Source organism: Siphateles boraxobius, unplaced genomic scaffold (genome assembly GCF_051911475.1).
Source record: "Siphateles boraxobius isolate OS27281-9 unplaced genomic scaffold, OSU_SipBor_1 22, whole genome shotgun sequence".
Taxonomy (NCBI): domain Eukaryota; kingdom Metazoa; phylum Chordata; class Actinopteri; order Cypriniformes; family Leuciscidae; genus Siphateles; species Siphateles boraxobius.
The window spans coordinates 36,741,587-36,764,817 of record NW_027508833.1 but is presented as its reverse complement, the minus strand read 5'-3'; the positions used below and the strand labels follow the sequence as shown (position 1 = coordinate 36,764,817).

Genomic DNA, 23,231 nt, shown 5'->3' with positions numbered 1-23,231 from the left:
TTCCATCATCCCTAGTCAAAAGAGTGACGCGGTGTGATTATCCAAAGGGAGTCTTTAATACATAGGTGAAATAAATGCAGAAGAGGGTTGGAGCAAAGACAGCCTTGTTTCACACCTCGGTTTATAGGGAATTCATCTGATAGGTCACCATCAAATTGAACTCTGTCTTTCATTCCATTATGAAAATATTTGATGAGTGATAGAAGGGTGGGAGGACAGCTAGCCTTTTGCAGAACCATAAAAAGAGTTTCACTGTTGACTAAGTCAAAAGCTTTGGTCAGGTCTACAAAAGCAAGGTTGAGCGGTTGATTCTGTTTTCTTGGTTTTTCTTGTAATTGTCTCTCAGCAAATATCATGTCTGTTGTAGAGTTGTTGGGCCGAAAGCCACATTGAAACTCAGGATATATGACCTCATCTAGCTGTTGAAGGCGAGTCAATAAGGCTACGTTCACACTGCAGGCTGAAACGACCCAATTCCGATTTTTTTGCCCCTATGCGACCTGTATCTGATCTTTTCATGACAGTCTGAACGACACAGATCCGATCTTTTCAAATGCGACCCAGGTATGTGGTCCAAATCCGATATGTATCCGATCTTTTGAAATGCGACCTCAATCTGAACGGCCAGGTCACATGTATCCGACCTGCACGTCATTGATATATGACAAACGTCATAATTCCATGTTGAAGTAGGCGGGAATGAGAAGATAAACAACAACTATGGCGGACGATGCTGAGAGCAGTCAATGGAAGGGAAGCGAGGTTTCTGATTTAATTAATATTTGGGGGGACAGCTCTATTCAGGCCAAACTCGAGGGCTCTTATCGGAACCGGGCGGTTTATCAAAACATTTCCGCAAACAACAAGTGATGTCGTTGACCGTTGAGTACTCTTCTGCACATGCGGGTCACTTCTGGGTCATTTCACGTTTATGTTTACGTTCACACAGGAGATCACAAAAGGTCGCATTTAATTGGAAATGTGAACGGCCTTGCAAAAAAATAAAAAAAATTCAAAAATTCGGAATTGAGCATTAAGCCCCGGCAGTGTGAACGCAGCCTAAGATGCGGGCCAGGGCTTTCCCTGTCACACACAACAGTGAAATGCTACGGTAATTATCACAATCTCCACGGTTCCCCTCTGTTCTTGTAGAGTGTGGTGATCTTTGCATCCTTGAAATCTTGGGGAACATGCTTAGAGCTCCAGCACTTTAAAACGAGTTAATGGAGATGGTGGGCTAGGTTCAATTCCAGCTTGGAGAAGCTCACCTGGTATTGCATCAGCCCCAGCGGCTTTACCTCTGCCCAGTCTTTGTACTATAGTAATTACCTCATCTAGTTCTAGTTCTGCATCTATTCAATTTTGAAGTGGACAGCCTTGAAGGTTAGCTAAAGTTTCATAACAGATGTTTGTGAGCTGTATAACTCTCTGTAGTGCTCTATCCAACGTGCAAGCTTTTCTGATTTGTCTTCAATGATGGTACCATCTTTCCTCATAAGCACAACACAGGTCTGGGTAGGTCCTGTTGGAATTTTGTTGGCCTTATACATCACTTTGATATTTCCAGAATTTCTTGCAATTTCAATATTAGAACATAGCGTATCCCAGTATATTTGGGCACATTTCCAAACGGTTGCTGATTTGACGGCACAATATGAGACTGCTGCTTGACTTGTGGGTCTTGATTTGAGGCGGATTTTAGCTTGCCGCTTTTCCTCAAGAATTGGTTGAATAATTTGTAGGGAGGCATTGTACCACTCAGGGTTTTGTCCTCTTTTATTTCCAAAAGTTTGTAGAGTGGTATCGCAGATCACATTTCTTATGGCTTCCCAGTTAGTATCAGGGTCTGGGGTGTCAGGAATACTCTACAACTTTTCTTCAACCCTGCTGCAGTGTCTTTCTGAGATTTGGAAGCTTTGTTTTGTGAATGTCTATCAACTGGGACTGTTTCACATGACAGTGGAATGACTTTGGTTCAATATATATGAATGACACAACTAGACTGTGATCAGTGTCACAGTCAGCACTGTGGTATGTACGAGTGTTCATGACTTCTTTACTATGTTTCTGCTTCACAATGACAAAGTCCCTATAGAAATTAATGTGTAAATAAATGTGGGAATAAATAAATAAATGTGGATATGTGTGAATGTTTTTTTGGCATTTCTCCGTGTATTTATTTCTTTTTTATTGTAATCTTTGGCATTCCATACATATGGCAATTTATCTGTTCAATAAAATAATTACTCACAAGCCTGAGTAATAAAAGCATAATGTCCACATCACTTTTACAACATTTCAAATCCCCCAGTTTTTGCCATATCCGAAAAGCCAATGTTGATTCTTGTTTTATTACGAGCTCTGTCACGTTCTCTTGCCAGGAGACTCTCCTGTTTTGGGTTTTTTATTTTTTATTCAAGTGATTTCCAAGAGGTTCAACCTTTCTCGCTTGCTGTGCTAACTAACCTATGCCACTCACACACCATAAAGTCACACAGGTCTAAGTAGCCAGAGCATTGTTTCTCTATTGACAGATATGAAGAGACACACACAAGCAAGTGACGTATTCAGTATGTATGCAATTTCCCTCGAAAACCATTCTAACAGTTCGAAAATAAATTTAGTCAGGACAATTATCCTTTTTAAGATATCTAATGTTCATATTACATATAGCAAAATAACACAAGACAAATGCTTTGGGAAAAAGAAAATGCTTGTTTTTTATTAGTTCTGCATCCACAACACAGGGCTCTGATAAAGAGAAGTAAACTGGTTGGTTGTCTATATTTTGTCAAGAATTAGAGGCTCTTGATCACAAACAGCATCTTTCTTGAATAAGGCTGGAGACAGAGAGGTCACTTAAAACAACCACAATGTTAAAATAGTATCTATATTAATACATCCAAAGCAAAACTCTAGTGTTCATGGAAGGAATTCCTGCAACAACTCATAAGATAAGCAAATGTCAATGAACATAATCCACTTTCACTGCCTGCTACAAGTGGAACATAAAATTCACCCTTAATCTGCTTGTTATCATGGAAGCGGTGCTTTCCATCAATGCCTTTTTAGTCCTTTTGATGCGATAAACAATTCACTGTAACTCTCAAGTCTCCTGAATGATTATGGAAATGCTAAGTTTATTGTCTATCTTCAAGCTAGTCATCGGTCTTGGCCTCCATCTCCTCTGCATCGTCGTCTCCGTCCACCTCGGCATTCTCTCTCTCCAGCCGCTCTAACTGCCGAGCCAGTTCTGTCTCATCTGTGTCCGTTACGACTTTTGGCTGCGGGGATATTGAAACAGGTCAAAGTCAAATGCTACATTCAAGATTTACAGCAGCATACTGAACTATATCTTCAGTTAGCAAAGTCTCCATGGCAGAATAATGGGGAACCACGATGACCTGTATAATTTCTCACCTCCATCTGAATGTTGAAGACGCCTCTCTTCTCTTCGATCTTCTCTTTAATGACAGCCATGGCTTGATTGAGCACAGAAAGGCCCTCTGTGCGCTCAAGTGTGGTTGTAGTCATAACGTAACGCGGAGGGGCAATCAAGTTGATCTGCAACAAAAGCAATGTAATAGTGAGCAAGTCTGGATCACAAGGAAGGTCTACTGGAAGGTTTCATTTGGTTTAAAAAAAAAAAAAAGTTTGCAATTAAAAACTCTAATGGTGCGTTCACACCGGACGCGAATAGAGCGTCTATCGCGAGTGATTTCAATGTTAAGTCAATGCAAAGACGCGTTACGCGCGTAAAAAATTCCTGCAGCGTGAATGAGGCGTAGAGCGCGGCGCGGTAGACGCGAATTCGCCTCATTCGCGCGTCAAGTTCGCGCGAATTGAGCATCTGGCTGAATTATTTATTTACTGCTTTATGTGCATTCACGCGTTTGACGCGAATTCGCGTCTGCCTTCCGAGTTGAAAAATCTCAACTTCTGCATCAAATTCGCGCCACGTTAACCAATCAGGAGCCAGCATGCTGCGGTCACGTGGTGAAGTAAATATTGTGTGTTGTGTGAGGGAAAAAAAAAACACAGGACAGTTTAATCACTTTTGTAGTAGCCTAGGCTGGCTCCATTTATCATCAAAACAAAAATAAATTACAGACTAGGTGGATGAGGGCAAGGGTGATCCTCGCTCCGATGCGGGACAGCAGGTCATTGAACTGTGCGCGGGACAGGCGGAAGTACCGCTGAAAGCGGCCGTCATCCAGGCGCAGCTCCTGGAGCAAATGGTGAAACTCGCCGAACTGGGTTCGCCTCCGAAGGGTCTGGTGGACCCAAATACGGCGATGATGATCCCTACGCCGCTGTTCTGCTCTCCAGAGCAAATACAGAGCGGTGACTCTCTCGAAAAATGACCCATCAACAACAGACATCTTGTAAAAAGATGGCCGCCAAAGGGGTTGGAAATTTTGAAACTTTCGCCTCTGACGCGCGTCACGCACGTAAATGTCGCTTCAAACTTTTGTTTTTACGCGTGTCAGTTTCGCTCTTGTCGCGCGAATTAACACAAAGTGGTCAAGCGTCAAACTAGACGCGAATTTGACGCGCTATTCGCGTCCGGTGTGAAAGCACAGTGAGATGTAGGGAAATATGTACTTTTTACTTGATTTTTAAAGACCTGTGTCTTTAATAATAAAATATTATGCCAAACTACTTAACATTTTTATTATTTTAATGTGCCATTTTTCCTCTTTTTTTTGTTACACACCACCCTAAAAATATCTAAATAAATTTAAAAATTCAAAACATGTTCATCAATAACAAGGTGTATTCAAGTCTGTACATATGAATTGCATTTTTGAATAAATGACTATATCAGTTTTTACCTTGATTGGCATGCACTCTGTTGAACACGTCAGCCCAGCCCTCAAAGCTTCTTTTACTGCATCTATACCCTCATAGCCATAGCAGGCCACCTCAATGTCCGCTCTTATTTTGACAGCCTGCGGAGTGAGTCGTCGGTTGATGTTGTCAATCAGAACGCCCCTTTCCTCCTCTGTCAAATCCAGACAATCTAAAATGGATGGGTCTCTACACAGAAAAAGAAACCACATCTTTATACAGAGGTTGTGAAGTTAAAAACATCTTTACAGAAACAAGGTCGTTTCATAACCAATGGTTGATAGATGAATGCATACTCACGACACAGCCTGCTTAAAGATGTCATAGGCTCCGTATCCAGGCCGCTTGTACTTCTCATCGAACACCCATGCAGTTCGCTGGTACAGACTCTCGAGCTGCTCATCTTTGGTGTACTCTAGGACTTCAGCTACATGCCTCAAAATGCTGTAAACCTTTGACAAACATACACACAGCATCTATGAAACCACGTTCTCAAGTGAGCAACTGGTCAACGTAGGACACTTTAGATTATGTAACGCTTTATACAATACAGATGTTTCAAAACAGCTTCACAATAATAAACAAGTTAATGATGCAAACTTCAAATATAAGACAAATATAAAACTGCTGCAAGACAGAATTACAGAAGCCAGTGTCATTATTCAGTTCAAGCCAGTGTTGATTCAATTCAGATCAATATTTGTGTAAAGTTAAAGGGATAGTTCACCCAAAAACTCTTTACTCACCCTCATGTTGTTCACCGTTCATCTTCGGAACACAAATTACACGAGAATACTTTTTGTGCGCAAAAACAAACAAAAAGAACGACTTTATTTCAACTATAAACTTTATTTGTGACGTAAAACACAGAAGCTTACGCTATTACACTAGTGAACTGACTCGAGGCCCACAGAGAAGGAAATTAATAGTTGAAATTAAGTCATTATTTTTGTGTTTTTTTGCGCACAAAAAGTTTTCTCGTCGCTTGATAAACTTAGGATTGAGCCACTGTAGTCACTTGGGACTATTTTAACGATATCTTTAATAACTTTTCAGGGAACAAGGGTCAATCCCTTAAGAAGCCTATGGAGGAGTGAGCCAGCTCTCAGATTTAATCAAAAATATCTTAATTTGTGTTCCGGAGATGAATGAAGGTCTTACGGGGTTGAACAACATGAGGGAGAGTAAATACTGACAGAATTTTCATTTTTGGGTGAACTATCCCTTTAATCAATAATGAAACTAGTTCAGTTCAGATATAAGCAGCTCTACAGAAGACAATAGTGTCATTATGCAGCTCAAGCCAATTCAGTGTTTATTCAATTCAGTCCAATAACATTAGCAATGTTGCAAAATTAATCAGTTATGAAACGAAGTTAAATCAGTTATAATGCAGCTCTGCAGAAAACATATATCGTGACACAATATATCACGATACAAAAACAAAACAATCTATATTGTGTAGTTAACTCACACTAAAAATTGCTGTGTGAGTATATAAAGTATAATAATGCAATGGGGGAATATTTTTGGGTCCTGATAATGCCAAATGTCTCAAGTTACCAGTAAAAAGTGGCCTATATTATTTTAAATATATCTAGACAGAGTGCAAGCATATTAGTCTAAAATATTTCAGTATATTTCCAGCTTCAGAATCATGAATATTTATATTCTAATGTCACCATTGTCCTGTGCATTGGGTTAACAGCGCCAAGTCCAAGCCCATTCATATTAATCAACATTACATTGTTTTGTTAACCTTTACCATATGTCTTGGAGTATCATAATAACATTGTATTGTGAGTTCAGTATTGTGATATGTATCGCATCGTGACATGAGGGTATCATTACACTCCAAGTCATTATTCATCTGAATTAAGTTGAAGTTCGATAATATTACTAAACATTAACCCCTGGTTTCACAGACCATGCTTAAACCTAGTCCCAGACTAAAATGCATATTTGAGCTGTCTTATAGCAACTTGCACTGACTTTTAAAATATGTCAGTGCCCGTGTTTTGTCTCAAGATGCACACCAGTAATGTTTTTTAAGGCACGTTTTTAAAAAAAACTACTTAAATGCCCTAATTGAACAAAGGCGTAATCCTGGCTTAATCTAAGGGCCTAAGAGTCTTTTAAACCTGGTCAAGGTGATCAAAGCGTATTCACCATTAAACAGGCAAGGCATACTCACAGTTTTAGATTTTGTGAACTTGTCTTCGCATTTAATGGCCTCTTCAGGTGACACTCTTCTTTTGGATAAATCAATGTAGCCTGTGGAAATGTGGATATCACAGGTTAAAATTGGAAGAATGAATGGAAAAAAAGACAAGAAACGTTACGTTACATTTCAAACATAGTCCCACCTTTCTCCTTATCCACACGAATGACCACCACACATTCATTGCGTCCGATCCGGATGAGTTTGTTGATGGATCTGATTCGTCTCCTGGAGAGCTCGCTGAGCAGGATCATTCCCTCGATGTTGTTGTACTCCAGCAGGCTCACATAGGCGCCCATCTCTGCTATTGACCTGACATTGACCATCACCACATCTTCCACCTCTGGAAACCTGTGCTGGTAGAATCTACAGCTGAGTCCTGGCATCTTGAACCTGGAGGAGCGGAAAAGGTCTCATGTGAGAATGCTGTCTACGTAGAAATCTCACTAGGTTTTGAGACACAGACAGAGGATGTAGGATGAGAAAAGCTTCTCAGTTAAACGGCTTGTTATGTGGACGTGAAGCGTGAAGACTGGAGGCTCAAAAATCCACCGTTATTTTAAACATACGGTAAACTATAAAATATAACTGACAGACTAACGTTAACTGATATGAGAACAATTTAGCACAAACCACACTACTTTCTGCCACAACAACCACTTACCGATATACAGGAGAAATGTGTGCTGGAATTTAGTCAACGTCCTTTATTTGGTGATGAAAATCCAAGTGCATAAATACAAAATTAGAAGTAAGAGAAACGGAAAAGTGGTGTCTCTGCTCCTTATTTCATCAGCATGTTGAAAAGCAGGCGGAAGAGGAAGTCATTATTTTCGTTCGCGGCTTGTTAAGTTGCTCTGTACCGCCATCAAGTGATTCGGAGGCGCACTTGCAGACCGGAGACGGTGATAACGCGTAAGAAAATATTAGATTTTTTAAAATTACATTTTCCACAGTAAATATTTACATTATGTAAACACCTGTTATTCATAACGAAAATATTCATGACATCACACAATGGCACTTATACTTAATATATTGGTACTCATTGACTGGTTTATGGGTGGTATCCAGGTCACATTGTTTGGATTTGGAATGTTCTTATAGGATAAGCTGCTTATCAAAACCTGATTTTTTTTTGGTGCTATTTTTTTAAATCAAAATAGCAAAACAGTTTTGAAATATTATTACAATTTAAAATAACAGTAATATGGAGGCTATACTTTATTTCTGTGATGAAAAAGCTGAATTTTCAGCATCATGTCTTTAGTGCCACATGATAATTCAGAAATTATTCTAAAATGCTGATTTGTTTCTGAAGAAACATTTCTGATTATCAATGTTGAAAACAGTTTTACTGCTTAATATTTTTTGTGGAAACTGGAGTCTTCGGTGAAAGAAAGTTCAAAAGAACAGCATTGGTTTGAAATGGATACATTTTTTTGTAAATATGTACAAAAACAAAATCTTTATTGTCACTTTTGTTTGATTTAATGTATCCTTTCTGAACAAATGTATTAATTTCTTTCAAATACACTTTAAGGTGTCATTGTTATAGTTTAGTTGTACGCCTAGTGCTGAGTAATATTTATTAACACAGACTTACAAAATTTTGTTTTTTATTTTCATGACAATTAAGTACAATTTCCTCACCAGTCTCATAACCTGTAATGCATATGGATATTTTACTTTTGAGTTTGTAATTATCATTACTGTAGCCTAATAAGCATAGCCCAATGAAAATCATCTTGCCAGAAGAGTGCAAAAATGTGAAATACAGTATAGAACCTTGAAAGACTTCACAATTGATTCCTAATTTTATGTATTGGGTAGGATTAAGGGATGTAGACTATGATCATGCAGAATAAGGCACTACTATATGCTTTATAAGTACTAATAAACAGCCAATATCCTAATAAAATGCATGCTAATAAGTTAATAGTGAGGATTGGACCACAAACTAAACTGTTACCGTACTTTATTTAACTCTAAATCAGGTCCCATATTTTACGTGGTATTATAATTCATAGTTTTTTCCAACACTTTTTTCCTCTAGGAATAAACAGGTTGGTGCATAACACCTAACATTTTTTTTTACTGAACTGGAAAGCTGATGTTCTGAATTTTAATAAAATGTTTGCACTGAATCTCCTTGCACTAATACAGCTACCATCACACATCCATAAACAACAAGAGACGAACACTATTAATCTGGGCTTTAATTCACTTGTATAATTCATACAAAAACAGTTGAGAAGGAAAGGTGATTCTTCTTTTACATTCATTAATTCTACTTCCAGTTGACTGGCATGTAACTAGATCACATGAGACACAGCGGGTTACCGGCTTTATCCAAACTCAGAACACAAACCAAACTGTAGTGCACAAGAGTAAAAACCTCAACGGTGTGTTTTCCTAGTGTCTGAGCTATTCTGTACATTAAAAAAAAAATATGTAGGTTGTTTTCTAAATACACATTGCTTATCTCAAGAGAAAAGAAAAACAGTAAAAACTGTTCTGCAGAACAAATCTCAGTAAAGCTGTTTCCTGTGTGTGCTTGAATCAGCTGGAGATAATACTTGCCTGCAATAACTGACAGTCCTTCCTTTAAAGAGTTGTTACCAATCATACACACAGCTTTCTGTCCATCAAGATCAGGTGTTCTCTCACTCACTCACTCACTCACTCACTCACTCACTCACTCACACACTCACACACACACACGATCATCCAAAGTCTAATGGGAGAATCTCATGAAACTGATCCAGGTGAGATTACACCCCAAAACCAAATTGACAAAAAAGAGAAAATTGAGCCTATTTTTTAAACATATTATTGACTCAAAAATTATTCAATATCTATTACCGTAAAAAAAATCTGATCATTTTATTGATTATTCTCAAAAGGGATTCAGAGATTGAATAGTATTTTGACAATTACAATACACACCATACGATTTTATAAGCGCAAATTAAGGCCAGTACAATAAATATTTCACGAGAATTTGGAGGAAAATGCTTGGTTGTTAATATCACAAGCACAACCTAAAAAAGTTAATGCTTATTGCTTTTCTTAAAAAGAATGAAGCCTGTTTTTATTTATCTATTTCTGATTGAGGGTGAAATATGACCAGGACATGTTCTTCACAAGTTTCATGAGACCCTAATAATGTTGTAGAGCATTACCTCAAGTTAAAACACAAGCCCTTTGCTCATGTTGAAATGGGTAAAACAACACAGAACCTTCAAATCCAATCAAAAACAAATCACAAAGGAAACATTTTACAATGTGCAGAAGCATTGACTAAGACTAGGCCGTGCTGACGCTCAGATGGTGAACCTAATTGTATTGCTGTCAAATACTGTTTACAATACTGGTTACACTTCTGAGTGCTGGAAGTGCATGTGAATACTGAGACAGAGAGCATAGACTTAAAATTAGCCGCTTACATAATGCAGCTATGTTCAGATGTGGCCTGGCAAACTCAAAAAAACTGAAGTTTACTATTAAACTGTCATAATCACAGTGTTGCTTGCCATAGGAACATTGAGGCAGCGCCACAGGGATAGAAGGCATCCGTCGCTTCAAGAGTTATCCCTTTTGGTGTCTTGTAAGCTTGAAAGAGTTGTTCAGACACAATATGCACTGAACTCAACTGCTGGAAGTTCAGGTCGCATCGAACATCAAAGGTTACGGGTGAAAAGAGGAGAAAACAGAGTGCACAAATGTCATTGTGCTCCAGGGGCCCAAAGTGTTCAGGAGTCTGAATATCTCACTGGACTTTTAAAACAGTGACTTTTAGTACAATTGCTTTCCGACAATGCAAACCCATCTCCACATTTGTCCGAAAACTTCTTTAAAAATACATATAGAATATTTACAATCATAAATAGTTATCAAAAGCAGTATAGAAGCCCTAATTCTACTGCTGCACCAAGTGCTGGTAACTCTCTCACTGGAATGTGGCTACACGGACTCAAAAACACACCATGATCAAACAAACTATGACGTAAAAACTCGTTCCCCCAGCCTGCCGACAGCGCAGTGCAGACAGACACTTCTGTCCAGGTCTGAGGGGGCGTGGTGTCCTTATCTAGTGTCCAATCCGGGGGTGTAAAAACAGCGGTATTCAGTCAACTCTATGAAAGCCGCGAGTGTGTGATTCTATCTGCTCTTCATTCGTCTGTGGAGGGGTCGCTGTAAGTGGGGTTCATCTCAGCGCAGCCAGGACGAGGGGACCCACTGAGGTTCAGTGTCTAGTTTATTGATGAGACGCAGCAGCTCCTGGTAGGCCTTGTCCAGGTCAGTGTTAACAATGGCAGCGTCAAACAGGTGGCCGTAGTTCTGCTCCATCTCCCGGGCCTTCTCGATAATGTCTCTCAGCTCCTCAGGCTAAAACAAGAGAGAATAACAATAAAAGTGTGAAACCAAGAGAGTGGATTTGTAGTCTAAAGGTGGGTTCGTTTTTGTGTTTACAAACGTGAACCAACGAGCAGGAGAATGGAAAAAAGCACAAGGGCCGCATCCGAAAGCTTAGGTAGCTGACTTGTTCCCTGCCATTTCAGGCAATGACTTTGTAGGCAGCGTTTGCACACAAAGGTACCACACAAGCTGATTTTGGGCAGACTTCTGAAGCAGAATAACAGTTGAATTATGTAAAACTAAATAGAGGGAGCTTTGGAGCGAATATTTAATCACTACAATACTAATTTCTATTTTTTTTAAGCTCAACTGTCATCAAATGGATGAATGGATTAGATCAGTGGTTTTCAATCCTGGTCCTGGGAACCCACAGCTCTGCACATTTTATATGTCTCCTTTATCTGACACACCCAGTTCAGTTCATAGAGCTCTTTCCTAACAAGCTGATGATCTGAATCAGGTGTGTTAAATGAGAGAGACATACAAACTGTGCAGAGCTGTGGGTCCCCAGGACTAGGATTGAAAACCACTGGATTAGATGAAGGTATCTCAGTTGACAATGTAACGGGATCATTGGATTCAGTTATGCCTTGTTGCCTTTCTACCTTTGTATGCAGCATTTTTCAGCTAAATGCAGCCAAGGTCTCCAGATGACGCAAGCACAATGGGTCAAAAGCATCTGACTAGCGCATGTTTACATAGAACAACAATAGAGAATCAGCACGGTGGAATGCTATAACACATTCTGTGTGAATGGCCTCTAAGAGTTGATCCTTCAGGGTCGATATTTACCTTTGGGTTTTTGTTGTCTTTAGCTAAGAGGGCTCTCAATCGCTCCTGGGATGGAGGAGCAATGAAGATGATGTAGGGCTTGAGGTCTGAGCTGCGCAACACTTTTAAAGACTAAAGAAGAGAGAAGAAAATAGTGAGTAACAAGATTTCTAAAGGAAATGCATGTGGTACTTGCTTTGCAAAAGTGGCTAAATGCTAAGGAAAGGGTGCTCCTGGAGGGCCATCTCCCATCAGAGTTTAGCTCCAATCTTAATTAAACACAACCTAAGCCAGCTAATCAAGGTCTTCAAGATCACTAGAACATCCAGGCAGTTGTGCTGTAGCTAAACTCTGCAGGATTGGACATTTTAGGAGATCACCAGGCATTGTTGCACTGTTTCTAAAGTGTTCTGAGGGGTCCAACTCACCTGAGTGTGAACACACAGTAGGCAGATTTTGCCCGTGTTGATGACTTGTCGGACCGAGTCTGTGCTGGTACCGTAGAGGTTCTTTTCAAACTCTCCAGACTCTATGAACTTCCCTGCTGCAGAGTCCATCTCAAAAACCTGACGGGACACAAAGTGGTAGTCGCGGCCATTCACCTCAATATCACGGCGGCTTCGTGTAGTGTCTGTGGCAAAGAGAGTTTCTTGTTCAGGACATTACAATAAAATAGGCTGATAAACAATAATAAAAAAATAAAAATGTTTTCAGACACTTACGAGGAACAGCGCCAGCAAACCTGTCCGGCTCACTGGAGAGGAGTCTTTGTCTGAGCTCATTTTGCCCACAGTTCGGTGGGCCGATTAGAGCAATGGGCCGTTTGCGATTGGCTGGCTGGTGGTATAGTGCCATCTCTTCATATGTGAGAATCTCCTCATTATCAAAATCTGCAAAGCGAGAGGAAACACATTAAGCCCAAAGTATACTTCGTTTTTTTGCGTACGCTAGGGGATGCATGAAGTGTGCAACGTAAATTTAATCATCGGCACAATGGACTCATACTGCATGTGCACATCGCGCTTCTGCAAACCCTGTACATTCAGCTCGCACATACATCATGTTTTTTTGCACTAATTGCATATTTGTCAACATGGACAGTTATTACACAGTCAAAAAAGAAAAGGATGCGACAGAACAGCAACAACAAACTACTGGAGAGGGTACCAACAACATACTGAATTATGTAGGAGCACCTGATAAAAAATAACTTTTCATGCTTAATAGGGGTCTAGAGACCCCTCAGCATTTACACTTTCATTCCAATATTTGTCTGAAAAGACTCACCATCATTTTTATTAGCATTGTATTGCATCTTCTTTCGCTTCTTCTTGTTCTTTTTAGCACACCAAAGTTTTCCTGACAACAGAAGATGAGTGTTAATGAGAATTTAGAGCTGTGCACATATGCGTTTAGGAGTGTTACAACCCTAACCTGATTTCTCAGGCTCTTTATCCTCCTCTATGGTTTGCTTCATTGCCTCTCTCTGCTGCTGGAAACTTTTACCTGGATGATCAAATGAGAAGACATGCAAGTATTAAAGTTAATGTAAAAAAAATAGATTGAATTATTTAAACACAAATCTGGATCCACAGAATAGTATGTGATATAGGGTACCAGGGACCAGGCCAGCAAGAGGCTGGTTGTCTTCGTCCCCGTCTCTGTAGGCCTGCCACCAGTTGGGGTCATCTTGGCTGATTATGTGGAGGATGTCTCCCTTCTGAAAGCACAGGCCGAGCTCTCGGCACGGCACGTAGGGGTCATCTGAGGGGTCGTAGTCAAAGTGTGCCTTCACATGCGTCTGGGTGAATATGGAGATATGGGTTTAATCACTGATTAATTTTTGCACTGCTTCATTTAAGCAGCAATTCATTTAGTTCTGACTGAAGGCCTCACCACAGTTTCTTTAATGGGAGGTGGTTTGATCTGCGCGCTGGGGATGAGAACGAAACTCAGTGTGCCATGCATGTCCGCCTGTGAACACAGCAAAAACAACCTAAAACATTCAGAAAACCTTTATTTTGTAAGCAAGGGTATAACAAAAATGTTCCATGGCCCAAAAAAAAATATTTGGATACTTTAGTAATATTTAAAAAATGAATTTAGAACTTGTTTTATAATCAAAAACCTAACAGACTTTTATTTATTTTTGTTCGTCCTGCCATCTTTCTTTAAAATTAATTACCAGGATATCGAAGACCTCGTTGACGTCTTTGCCACGGATTTCCACACCGTTGATCTCCAGGACCTCGTCTCCTTCGTGCAGGAGGCCACTGCGTTCTGCCGCCCCTCCTTTCACAATGCGGCTGATGACCACGCTGTCCATATCGTTTCTAACTGTCGCTCCCTGTATAAATACGCATGTGCACATTAAGACAAAATGTGTTAAAAGTCAAGAGGTGCATAATATGGAGAGAAGTGGCAGTGAAAGAACGTCCTCACCAATGGGACGTCCTTGGCTTTCTCAATCCGCACGATTTTGACAGTCTCCCCGCCCCACTGGGTGAGAGTCTCACTTGCATTGACAGAGGGAACAAGAGGCTCCAGCTGCATCTCTTGTTCAGCCACACTGTCATGGGCCATCATAAGCGCCTGGATGGTATAGAGAGAGCCAGAGATGATGGGTTATATTCAGGATGAAAGCCACTGAGTTCTGCAGAGTAGACATGAGCCTGACCTAAACGTCATGTTATAGAGTTCAAAGAGCTCAGGCTCTCGGACAGGGATCGTGATTACAGCTGTGAGCATCTGCACAGCAGCTTAGAGCCGTGGTTCTCAAACCTGTCCTGCAGTACCACCAGCCCTGCACATTTTGTATGTCTCCCTTATCTATCACACCCGATTCAACTCATGAGCACATTAGTAGAGACTTCACGACCTTAATATGTGTCAGATATAGGAAGACGTACAAAATGTGCAGGGATGCTGGTACTCCAGGACAGGTTTGAGAACCACTGGCATAGAGGACACATGGGGGAATGTGAGGGATGTGTGTACATGTGATGGTGACAGACCTGCACGTGAGGCGTCGTGAGCAGGGAGCTTAGTTCAAGTCCATCCTTCTGTGAGCTGTTGTGCATCATGACCTCGACCTGTGAGGACAGATTCAAAGACATCAGATCATCAAATAAATACAACACAACTGCTACATTAATAATGCTTTAAAGAACCTTTTACAGGGATGTTGTTAACAACAAAGTACCAGAAATTAGGGCTCCTGATTTCAGCAGGTTTTCTTTAGGTTTTTGTAAACACAGTACAGCCTTGTATCATGGGTTCAGAGCAGCCGGGGCCTCTGAGAAGTTTTTGAAATGATCCTAAAGATACAAGTCATTGAAGTCTACCATGTTCAAATTTTTGGATGTAGAACGTACAAGTATAAAAGGGCATTTTTGGAGAACTTTGAGAGAAACAGCATTTATGAGAAGATGAGATCATATTTAAGATCTTGATAAGCTCTAGATGAGATGTGCCAACATTTGAATACACAGTCCCCACTGCCTCTGTCTCATGAGAGAGTGTATTACTGTGAGAGAAGAGCACAGGTCAGTGGATCTGGGTCTTAATGACTATGAAGGACAGAGCAGCTCTCTGTCTGTTATTGTCCTGAGAAAACCAAAAACAACAACCATGAGTTTATCAGGCTCTCATTAGCACTTTCCACAACAGTGATTCCAACCAAAGAGCTTTTTTACCAAACATCAGATTAATTTGTGCACATACTCAATCATTTGGGTAACTATTAATGTCAGATCGTCTGAACAGTCCTTTAATCAGGGTTATGAATTATGCGTGGTGCCATCAGGCAATCACACTGTCATTACGTCATATATGTCATAAATTCCACTGACACAACTTGATTAAACCTTTATTATACCAATGAACAGACAAAACAAAAGGTACCAATGTGCATATTTTAATTTTTGTACACTGGCTACATTTGTACATTTTGGTAATATGGCACAGGGGAGGTTAACCAGGAGCATGAGAATGGTGCAATCACTTTATTTTTTAGAGAACAGAGTTAGATGGGGTGTGTTAAGTAATCACTTTAGTAATGTTCCATCAGCTTTACTAACCACTTGTTGACACCAACAACATACACACATGCAGAAATGCACAGGCAGCTTGTGAATGTATGATTATAATACTGAACTGAATCTGACTGTGTTGATGAATGTGATGATCATTCAATATAACAGGAAACCAATAGTCCAAAATTGTTCTTTGATGCTTATTGATTTCCAGGCTGTGTTCAATCAATGTAATAGAAGCATCAACAAATGAATAGTTAACAATAGAACACACATTTTGCAATGTGTCATTTCACCTCTCTCTTTGTAAAAGTGCTTCTTAAAAAAATATATATATATATAAAAAAAAAAAAAAAGGTCTGAAGCTGTTGTGCTTCACAGATACAGAGAGTTTCTGTGGGTCAAAATACACTATTGTTAAAAGGATTTGTGCAAAGTGGATATCAATTTAATGAATCCTTGCTGAATAAAATTATTACTTTCTGTAAGTGAAATATTTGTCCAGTGAAAATATTCTGGATTTGTATGTTTTATGATGGGACCTTGAACCTTTTATTGACTTGAAAAGACCATTAAAAATATTCTCCTGATCATTTTTTTTCTCTCTTCTCTCTGTAACCCCTGATATGGCGTTAACAGTATATGAAGCTAATTGTATGCGATACCCCAAGTGACCTGTTTGTTCGGTTCTTTTTAATGTGTTCAACTAAAAGCATATATAAAACAACAATAATAATAATAATAATAAAAAGTATTACTTTCTTTAAAAAAAAAAATCATGCTGACCCCAAATATTTTAATGGTAATGTTATTCTCCATCTACATCCTGTTCATCTCAGTCAAAACAGAAGACCTACATTAGACATGGAGTTATAGGTTTGGTTATTGTTCATAAGGTCCCTAATTAATTAATTGATAATGAATCAACTAATCCACAAACACTTTTTCAAAAGCTCCTTCACCAGCACAAATTATGACATTATGTCCACAGACTGCAGGATTTAACCAAGAGTAATTTGACGAAGCAGATGCAGGCCTTGTCTTATGTTTTCAAGCATCTATCCTCCTTGGCCTTCAGAGAGGAAAAACCCTCGAATTTCTTGTTTGTCTGGCTGCTTTTTATAAGTAATAGGAATATTCTAAAGCCATAAGTGTCAGCATGGGCGTTGGAAGCAAAAAAAATGTGGGTGGGTCATCCTCCTGAATTTTTTACTGGAGTAGATTAGGGGTGTTCCCGAAGCCAAATACCTTTTCTAAAATCTCTATGCAATAATGAGTGAAGTGAATGAGTGAGAGTAAAAATGAAACGAGCGCTAATCCGTCTAATCGTGCATCTCTCAAAAATCAGAGCTTGGCAAGAGTAATATCAACTCAAATAGGCTACTACATGTTCTACGTAGGGGTGTGCGATATATATTGTCTGCGATAATATCGTTATTGTTGTTTTAACAGTGTGCTATTTGACGTTATCAAGTATAGCCTATCCCTCACACACACACACACACACACACACACACACACACACACACACACACACACACACACACACACACACACACACAGAGAGAGTGCATGCATACTCTATGTGATGTAGTCTTAGTGCGGGTGCGCATTCAGAGTGCAGACTTTTACTTCGTAGTCTTTATTTATATCATTTAGTAATAAATATCACAAGAGTGCAGTTTTCTCCAAATATCAGCATGATAACAAATATGATATTGATTTTATACAAGTTTAATAAACAAGAAGATAATATTAAGTGACTTACATTTTAGACTCCATATTGCCTGTTTTTGCTCTATTTCGCCAACGAAAATAGTTCAAAACAAAGCCACACACAGCGGCGTTTCCTTACTGAGTGAATCAGCCCTTTGAACGAATCAGTTGAATAGGATAGATTAAAGGGATAGTTCACCCAAAAATGAAAATTCTGTCAGTATTTACTCTCCCTCATGTTGTTCCAACCCCGTAAGACCTTCGTTCATCATCGTAACACAAATTAAGATATTTTTTATTTAAATCTGAGAGTTGGATCACTCCTCCATAGGGTTCTAAGGGATTGAATCTTCCCAGCCCCGAAAAGTTATTAAAGACATCGTTAAAATAGTCCAAGTGACTACCATGGCTCAATCTTAAGTTTATCAAGCGACGAGAATACTTTTTGTGTCCAAAAAACCCCAAAAATAACGACTTTATTTCAACTATTCATTTCCTTCTCTGTAGGCCTCGAGTCAATTAGTAGTATAATAGTGTAAGCTTCTGTTGTTGTTCGTCACACGCATCACACACATGACCAGCGTCGGCCAATAGAGAGCCTACGTGTGGCGAAGCTCTACGCGATCACACTACGCTAACGCGTTAATTGCCATCTCTGCGCGTCTCCGTCTCAACAACCAAACCAGCTCTAATAGCCAATAATCAACTAAGATTCATATACATTAATTAATTACAACTACTTGATATGTCTATTTAAACATTTTAAACTTCGTATGATCTGTATTCTAACTGTTAGAAGCTCCGGTTCCCATAGGAACCTGAGACTCGTGCTTGGGACAGCACATGCTCATTGGCTCGTCTGACCTGAAAAGTTAGTGTTTGGTGGGACTCTAACTGATCCAGGTGGAATGGATTTGAGCAGCAGTGTGGAAATCAATGCTGTAGCTAAAATGCGGAATGGAGTTAAATTTATAAGGGTTTTTCTCAAGTGGAATGGATTTGACTGACGGCGCTCTGAAAAGTGAACAGACATATACGCTGAATTGGAGACGGTAGAAGTGAGTGGGTCCAATATCATTGCTCTTAAAAAGTGGGTGGGTCTTGTCCCACCCATATACAATGGTTCCGACGCCCATGAGTGTCAGAGCACTTCTTATGATTGCAGCATCCGTATTTACAATTCATGCATGTTTCCTGCTCATCCTAACACTTAGACTTTGTAAGGGACTCCTCGATGCATTTATGTAACAAAGTGGCGCTCACCTCTTGTGCGAGGCTTTGTGCGTGATCAGTCAGGGGGTAGGGAGGGCTGGGCCGGTTCATATTGTGGGCCACGGCGTTGTGAATGTTGAAGGCTTTCTGGAAGTCAGGCTTCTGGACCAGCTGTAGAACCAGCTCCACGTCCTCTTGACTCTGAGAGTCATTTAAACTATGCTGCACCTGCTTGAGGGACATCAACAGGTCCTCCAGCTCTGAAAGAATAAAACCAACCATAAATTCAGTCTCAGGTATGCTTACAGATCACTCATGTACTTGAAAACACCCTGTCATCAAAAACAGAAGAAACAGTGACTTGACCCAGGAGCAACAGTACATACCTCTGAATCATTCACCCAGAAAAGTGGTGACATAGCCTCTCACAAAGACTCCCCCATGGAGCATTTTTACTGTTCGTCATCCACACTGCACAACGTTTGAGTAAATCACAGATGTAATTCAGCTATTCTAGTGTTGTCCTTGAAGAACCAAGTTTCAGCTAGGCTGTAATTCTCCTTTATAGCGTCTGATGCCATAATGAGAGAATGGCAAGACACAATAGGAGTGAGAAGTGGGTGTGTTTTCTTTGTGTGGTGTGTAATGTCTAAGTGGGTGGCTAATAGAGGTATTAGTGGACAAATCAAATATTTTAAGTGTTTCCTTTGCTTTGTCCTTGACGGGATTTATTTTATGGACAATTTAGTGCCAGAAAGAGTTTTGGAATGTCAAAAAAACACATAGAGAGAGCGTGACAAACAATGCAGAGAGATGAACTAGAACACAAACAAAAAGGAAAACCGAAGAAAAACAGTACAGCAAGAGCGGTCTGGGTTAGAATGTTTCATAAAAGGCTTTTTAATTAACCTCCCCCTCTTAGGGTCCTCTTCTCCCTCCCTGAGGAATTCCACTCACACACATCCCTCAGCCATGACTTTCAGCCGCAACTCCAAGTGCCCCTCTCATTTGCACAGTAACTCATTTTGTTCTTCCTTGCCATGCATGCTGGACTTCCCCTAATGGAGATCTATTCAAAACCAAGAATTCACAGAAGGAGCTGAACATGTGTGTCTGTCCAATCTAAACAATTAAACTCCAGTGAGAGGCTTCATGTAGAGAGGAGCTAAAGAGAAGGAATATGAGCTTGTCTTGTGAAGAAAGCAAAGAAAGGTGAAAAACAGATTTAGAAAAATCAGCTAAAAAAGGATATTAAAATAATGGGGCATATAAATGGAGTTTTGTCTTCATTTAGTTTCAAGTCCAGTGGCTCTTTGGCTCTTGAACACTCTTAGTCATCACGGCTCTCTGCCTCCTCTGAGAATGACTTCACTCATGCATGCTGATTTTAGCAGTCAAGGGCCCTTCAGTAACTCAGATTCAGATTCAACCTCACATTACCATAAATATTACTTGCTTTTTGTCACTTCTTCTTTAATGAGATTGTGGAGGGCAATGGATGACTTATCTTTCCTTGACACTGTTTGGCTTTTATAAAAAGTCTGAATGTCATTGCATATCATGCTGGGGTTTTTTTTGGTATTATTTACAGAATATTATAGTATTTAATAATAATTGCCATGGACTTTTATTATTACACCTTCGATTTTGATTTTTTTTTTTTTTAGTAATTACATTTTTTCATTTCTATTTAGCTTTGTTTTGGTTTTAGCATTTCTAATTTTCAATAACGTTTTTCATCTTATATCGATATTTTATTTTATTTCAATTAATGAAAATGACGGATGATTTTTAATAGGTTTAGTTTACATTAACAACAATGATATTGTCCGATTTGTCAGTCTTATCACTAATGGACAGTAGGGATGTGATGGTGAGGACATTTTCCCACTGGTTAATTGACGTGTGACATCACCGGTAATACAGGTATCACTGGAGGGTGGGGGCGGACATTGAAGTTTTTCCCTCTTTTCCAGCTTGCTTTTAAAACTCTTATGGTGCATGTCCACTGGCGCAGAGCAGAGCGAGTGTTTTCAGTTAAGTTCTATGAAAGTTGAGCTTCACTCACGCACGAGCGTGAAGCTCAACTTCCATATGAATGAACTGAAAACACTCGCTCTGCTCATTGCCAGTGGACATGCGGCATTATGAATGGCTGTGCGCATTTTACTTAATTAGCGGCAATTCGGGGGCGGCAATTATTTGAATGGTGGGAGTTCTTTATTATTCATAATAATGAAAAACACAACAACAAAACAGTACAATGACAAACTCAAACAAGTGATGTAACCAGTATTGCAGCTGAAAACCAGTAACACTAACTATCGCACCAAGCCTAATGGGCAGATGACAGAAACAATGAGGAGAACAAAGGGGATTGAAAACTGGAAATGTTGCAACATGACATCATGACTTTGCGTAAACATACACGCCACTTTCAAGTCAAGTGGCGTGTTATCTATACGCATTTTGAGCTATCCGCGTGTATGTCCACGCCGAAATCTTTTGCGTGTATGTCTACGCCATTAAATGTCCAAGTGATTCCGCGTGTATGTGTACGCCGTTAAATGTCCGAGCGAAACGAAGCAAAATCTATATCTACATCTGTGGAGCGATCTTTTTTTTCCTAGGATGGTAGGAGAACACTCATAAATGGTATTAACCCCAGTGACGGGTAGGTTTAGGGACGGGGTTGGGGTAGGTCATATATCTATATATACATAATACAGTAATATAACTTTAAGTCAAAGGCGTTGATAAACACGGTGAAAAGCGATTATGCGTGTTGATAGCACGCCAAAAATGGAAATACGAATTGGCGTGTCATACATACGCCATTTCATGAGATCAGTCTGAATGTTGCAAGCAAGATTAAAACTTGTATCACCCACATACGCACCATGACTCAGTATGTAGGCTTGGTACACTAAACGCTAGGCCACGGCTCAACCCACAAACAATACCGCTGCTTGCTCTGCATGTTGCGGGTGGGTTTATAGTCGCAATCTTTGGAAACAAATGCTTATTACACCCACCTAGTAAAGCTGGTGGTGCGGTGAGGCTCTGCAGACCACCTATGGAGCCACCGGGACCTTCCATTTGCTCAAAGGTGGGGTTATCGATGCCCACCTTGGGATTCTGGGAAAGTTTCTTGAGGCGCATGGATGAGTTAAGGTCGAGTTCCTGCCGGTTGCGGCCCTCTTCCTCTCGTCTCCTGCGGTCCTCCTGCTGCTGGCGAATCCTTTCCAGCTGGGCACTGCGTCTGATGGGCAGGGTACGAGCACCCAGCTCACTGGGACAGTCCACCGCCATCTCCCTGTGCCTCTGCACCACCTCCTCCAGCATGTCAGTGCCTCCCCCGTCTGACTCGGTCACATATCCGTTCATGTGGGAGGTGGTCATCATGGCTGTGTGTGTGTGTGGTGAAGTGTGGTGTGAGTGTGTGTGAGGTATGAGGGTTAGGACGGGTGCTTTCTGCATGGTGTGAGGGCTGATGCCATGACAGCAGGACTGAGGTCAGTAGCTCCGGACAGAGAGCCACACCTGGAAGAAAGGGAACTGCGGTTAGAGGAGTCTTCCACAACCAAGGATATTTGATGTATATTTAAAAATAGTTGTTTAAAAACATGTATTTATATGCATGATCTATTCATTCAAAATACCACCCAACATTTTTATGGAGAAACTAAGTATTAAACCTAATTCATAATATCTTTTAGAACTGTTTGTGCTAAAGACATGAATGATTCATCAAATCATGTGGCTTGAGGAGAGAGCTTCTATTAAGAAGGGATCAGAATTATGATTTTCTTTTGGCAATAAAACAAAACAAAACAATCCGATACACTTGTATAGAAGTAGGGACTGATGTAATATCTAGAGACTAGACACATATGGCTGAATGATTAATTGTCATTTGATAATCGCACTAATCCATATTGCCTTTTTGATTTTATTTCAAAGTCTGTGATTTAATTAAATAAATATATATGCAGTGCATTTTA

The 23,231-nt window shown here is 40.0% G+C and overlaps 2 protein-coding genes across 3 annotated transcripts in view; both read right to left on the bottom strand.

The window, feature by feature from the left end:
* Positions 1-2,695: 2,695 nt before the first annotated feature.
* eif2s1a (eukaryotic translation initiation factor 2, subunit 1 alpha a) lies at positions 2,696-7,921 on the bottom strand. 2 transcript variants are annotated; one of them, XM_077239991.1, is made up of 7 exons: positions 7,737-7,921; positions 7,218-7,465; positions 7,046-7,125; positions 5,152-5,303; positions 4,836-5,040; positions 3,421-3,564; positions 2,696-3,284 (listed from the first exon to the last, which is right to left on the bottom strand). In XM_077239991.1, the coding sequence occupies exons 2-7, from the start codon at positions 7,456-7,458 to the stop codon at positions 3,159-3,161; spliced, it is 948 nt and encodes a 315-aa protein (XP_077096106.1). In that variant the 5' UTR covers positions 7,459-7,465; positions 7,737-7,921; the 3' UTR covers positions 2,696-3,158. The 2 variants fall into 2 exon arrangements, with proteins under 2 accessions (XP_077096106.1, XP_077096107.1); XM_077239992.1 differs by having other exon boundaries at positions 7,730-7,868.
* Positions 7,922-9,273: 1,352 nt separating this feature from the next.
* pals1a (protein associated with LIN7 1, MAGUK p55 family member a) overlaps positions 9,274-23,231 on the bottom strand; it is a 33,913-nt gene continuing 19,955 nt past the window's right edge. Inside the window, exons 3-15 of the mRNA XM_077240058.1 lie at positions 22,263-22,770; positions 19,279-19,487; positions 15,280-15,357; positions 14,708-14,857; positions 14,451-14,612; positions 14,162-14,239; positions 13,883-14,066; positions 13,700-13,771; positions 13,553-13,624; positions 12,988-13,155; positions 12,694-12,896; positions 12,287-12,397; positions 9,274-11,464 (exon numbers count right to left, since the gene is read on the bottom strand). Of these exons, the coding sequence (XP_077096173.1) occupies positions 11,288-11,464; positions 12,287-12,397; positions 12,694-12,896; positions 12,988-13,155; positions 13,553-13,624; positions 13,700-13,771; positions 13,883-14,066; positions 14,162-14,239; positions 14,451-14,612; positions 14,708-14,857; positions 15,280-15,357; positions 19,279-19,487; positions 22,263-22,707 (2,109 nt within the window). The 5' untranslated portion in view covers positions 22,708-22,770 and the 3' untranslated portion in view covers positions 9,274-11,287. The remainder of the gene's footprint in view (positions 11,465-12,286; positions 12,398-12,693; positions 12,897-12,987; positions 13,156-13,552; positions 13,625-13,699; positions 13,772-13,882; positions 14,067-14,161; positions 14,240-14,450; positions 14,613-14,707; positions 14,858-15,279; positions 15,358-19,278; positions 19,488-22,262; positions 22,771-23,231) is intronic.

What these genes read in the sequence shown, in the direction of transcription:
- eif2s1a (XM_077239991.1), bottom strand. Translation starts at nt 7,458, where the DNA reads ATGCCAGGACTCAGCTGTAGATTCTACCAGCACAGGTTTCCAGAGGTG. An exon ending in TCGTGTGGATAAGGAGAAAG is followed by an intron (nt 7,126 to 7,217) that starts GTGGGACTATGT and finishes ACATTTCCACAG; the next exon opens with GCTACATTGATTTATCCAAA. An exon ending in AGTTCACAAAATCTAAAACT is followed by an intron (nt 5,304 to 7,045) that starts GTGAGTATGCCT and finishes TGTTTGTCAAAG; the next exon opens with GTTTACAGCATTTTGAGGCA.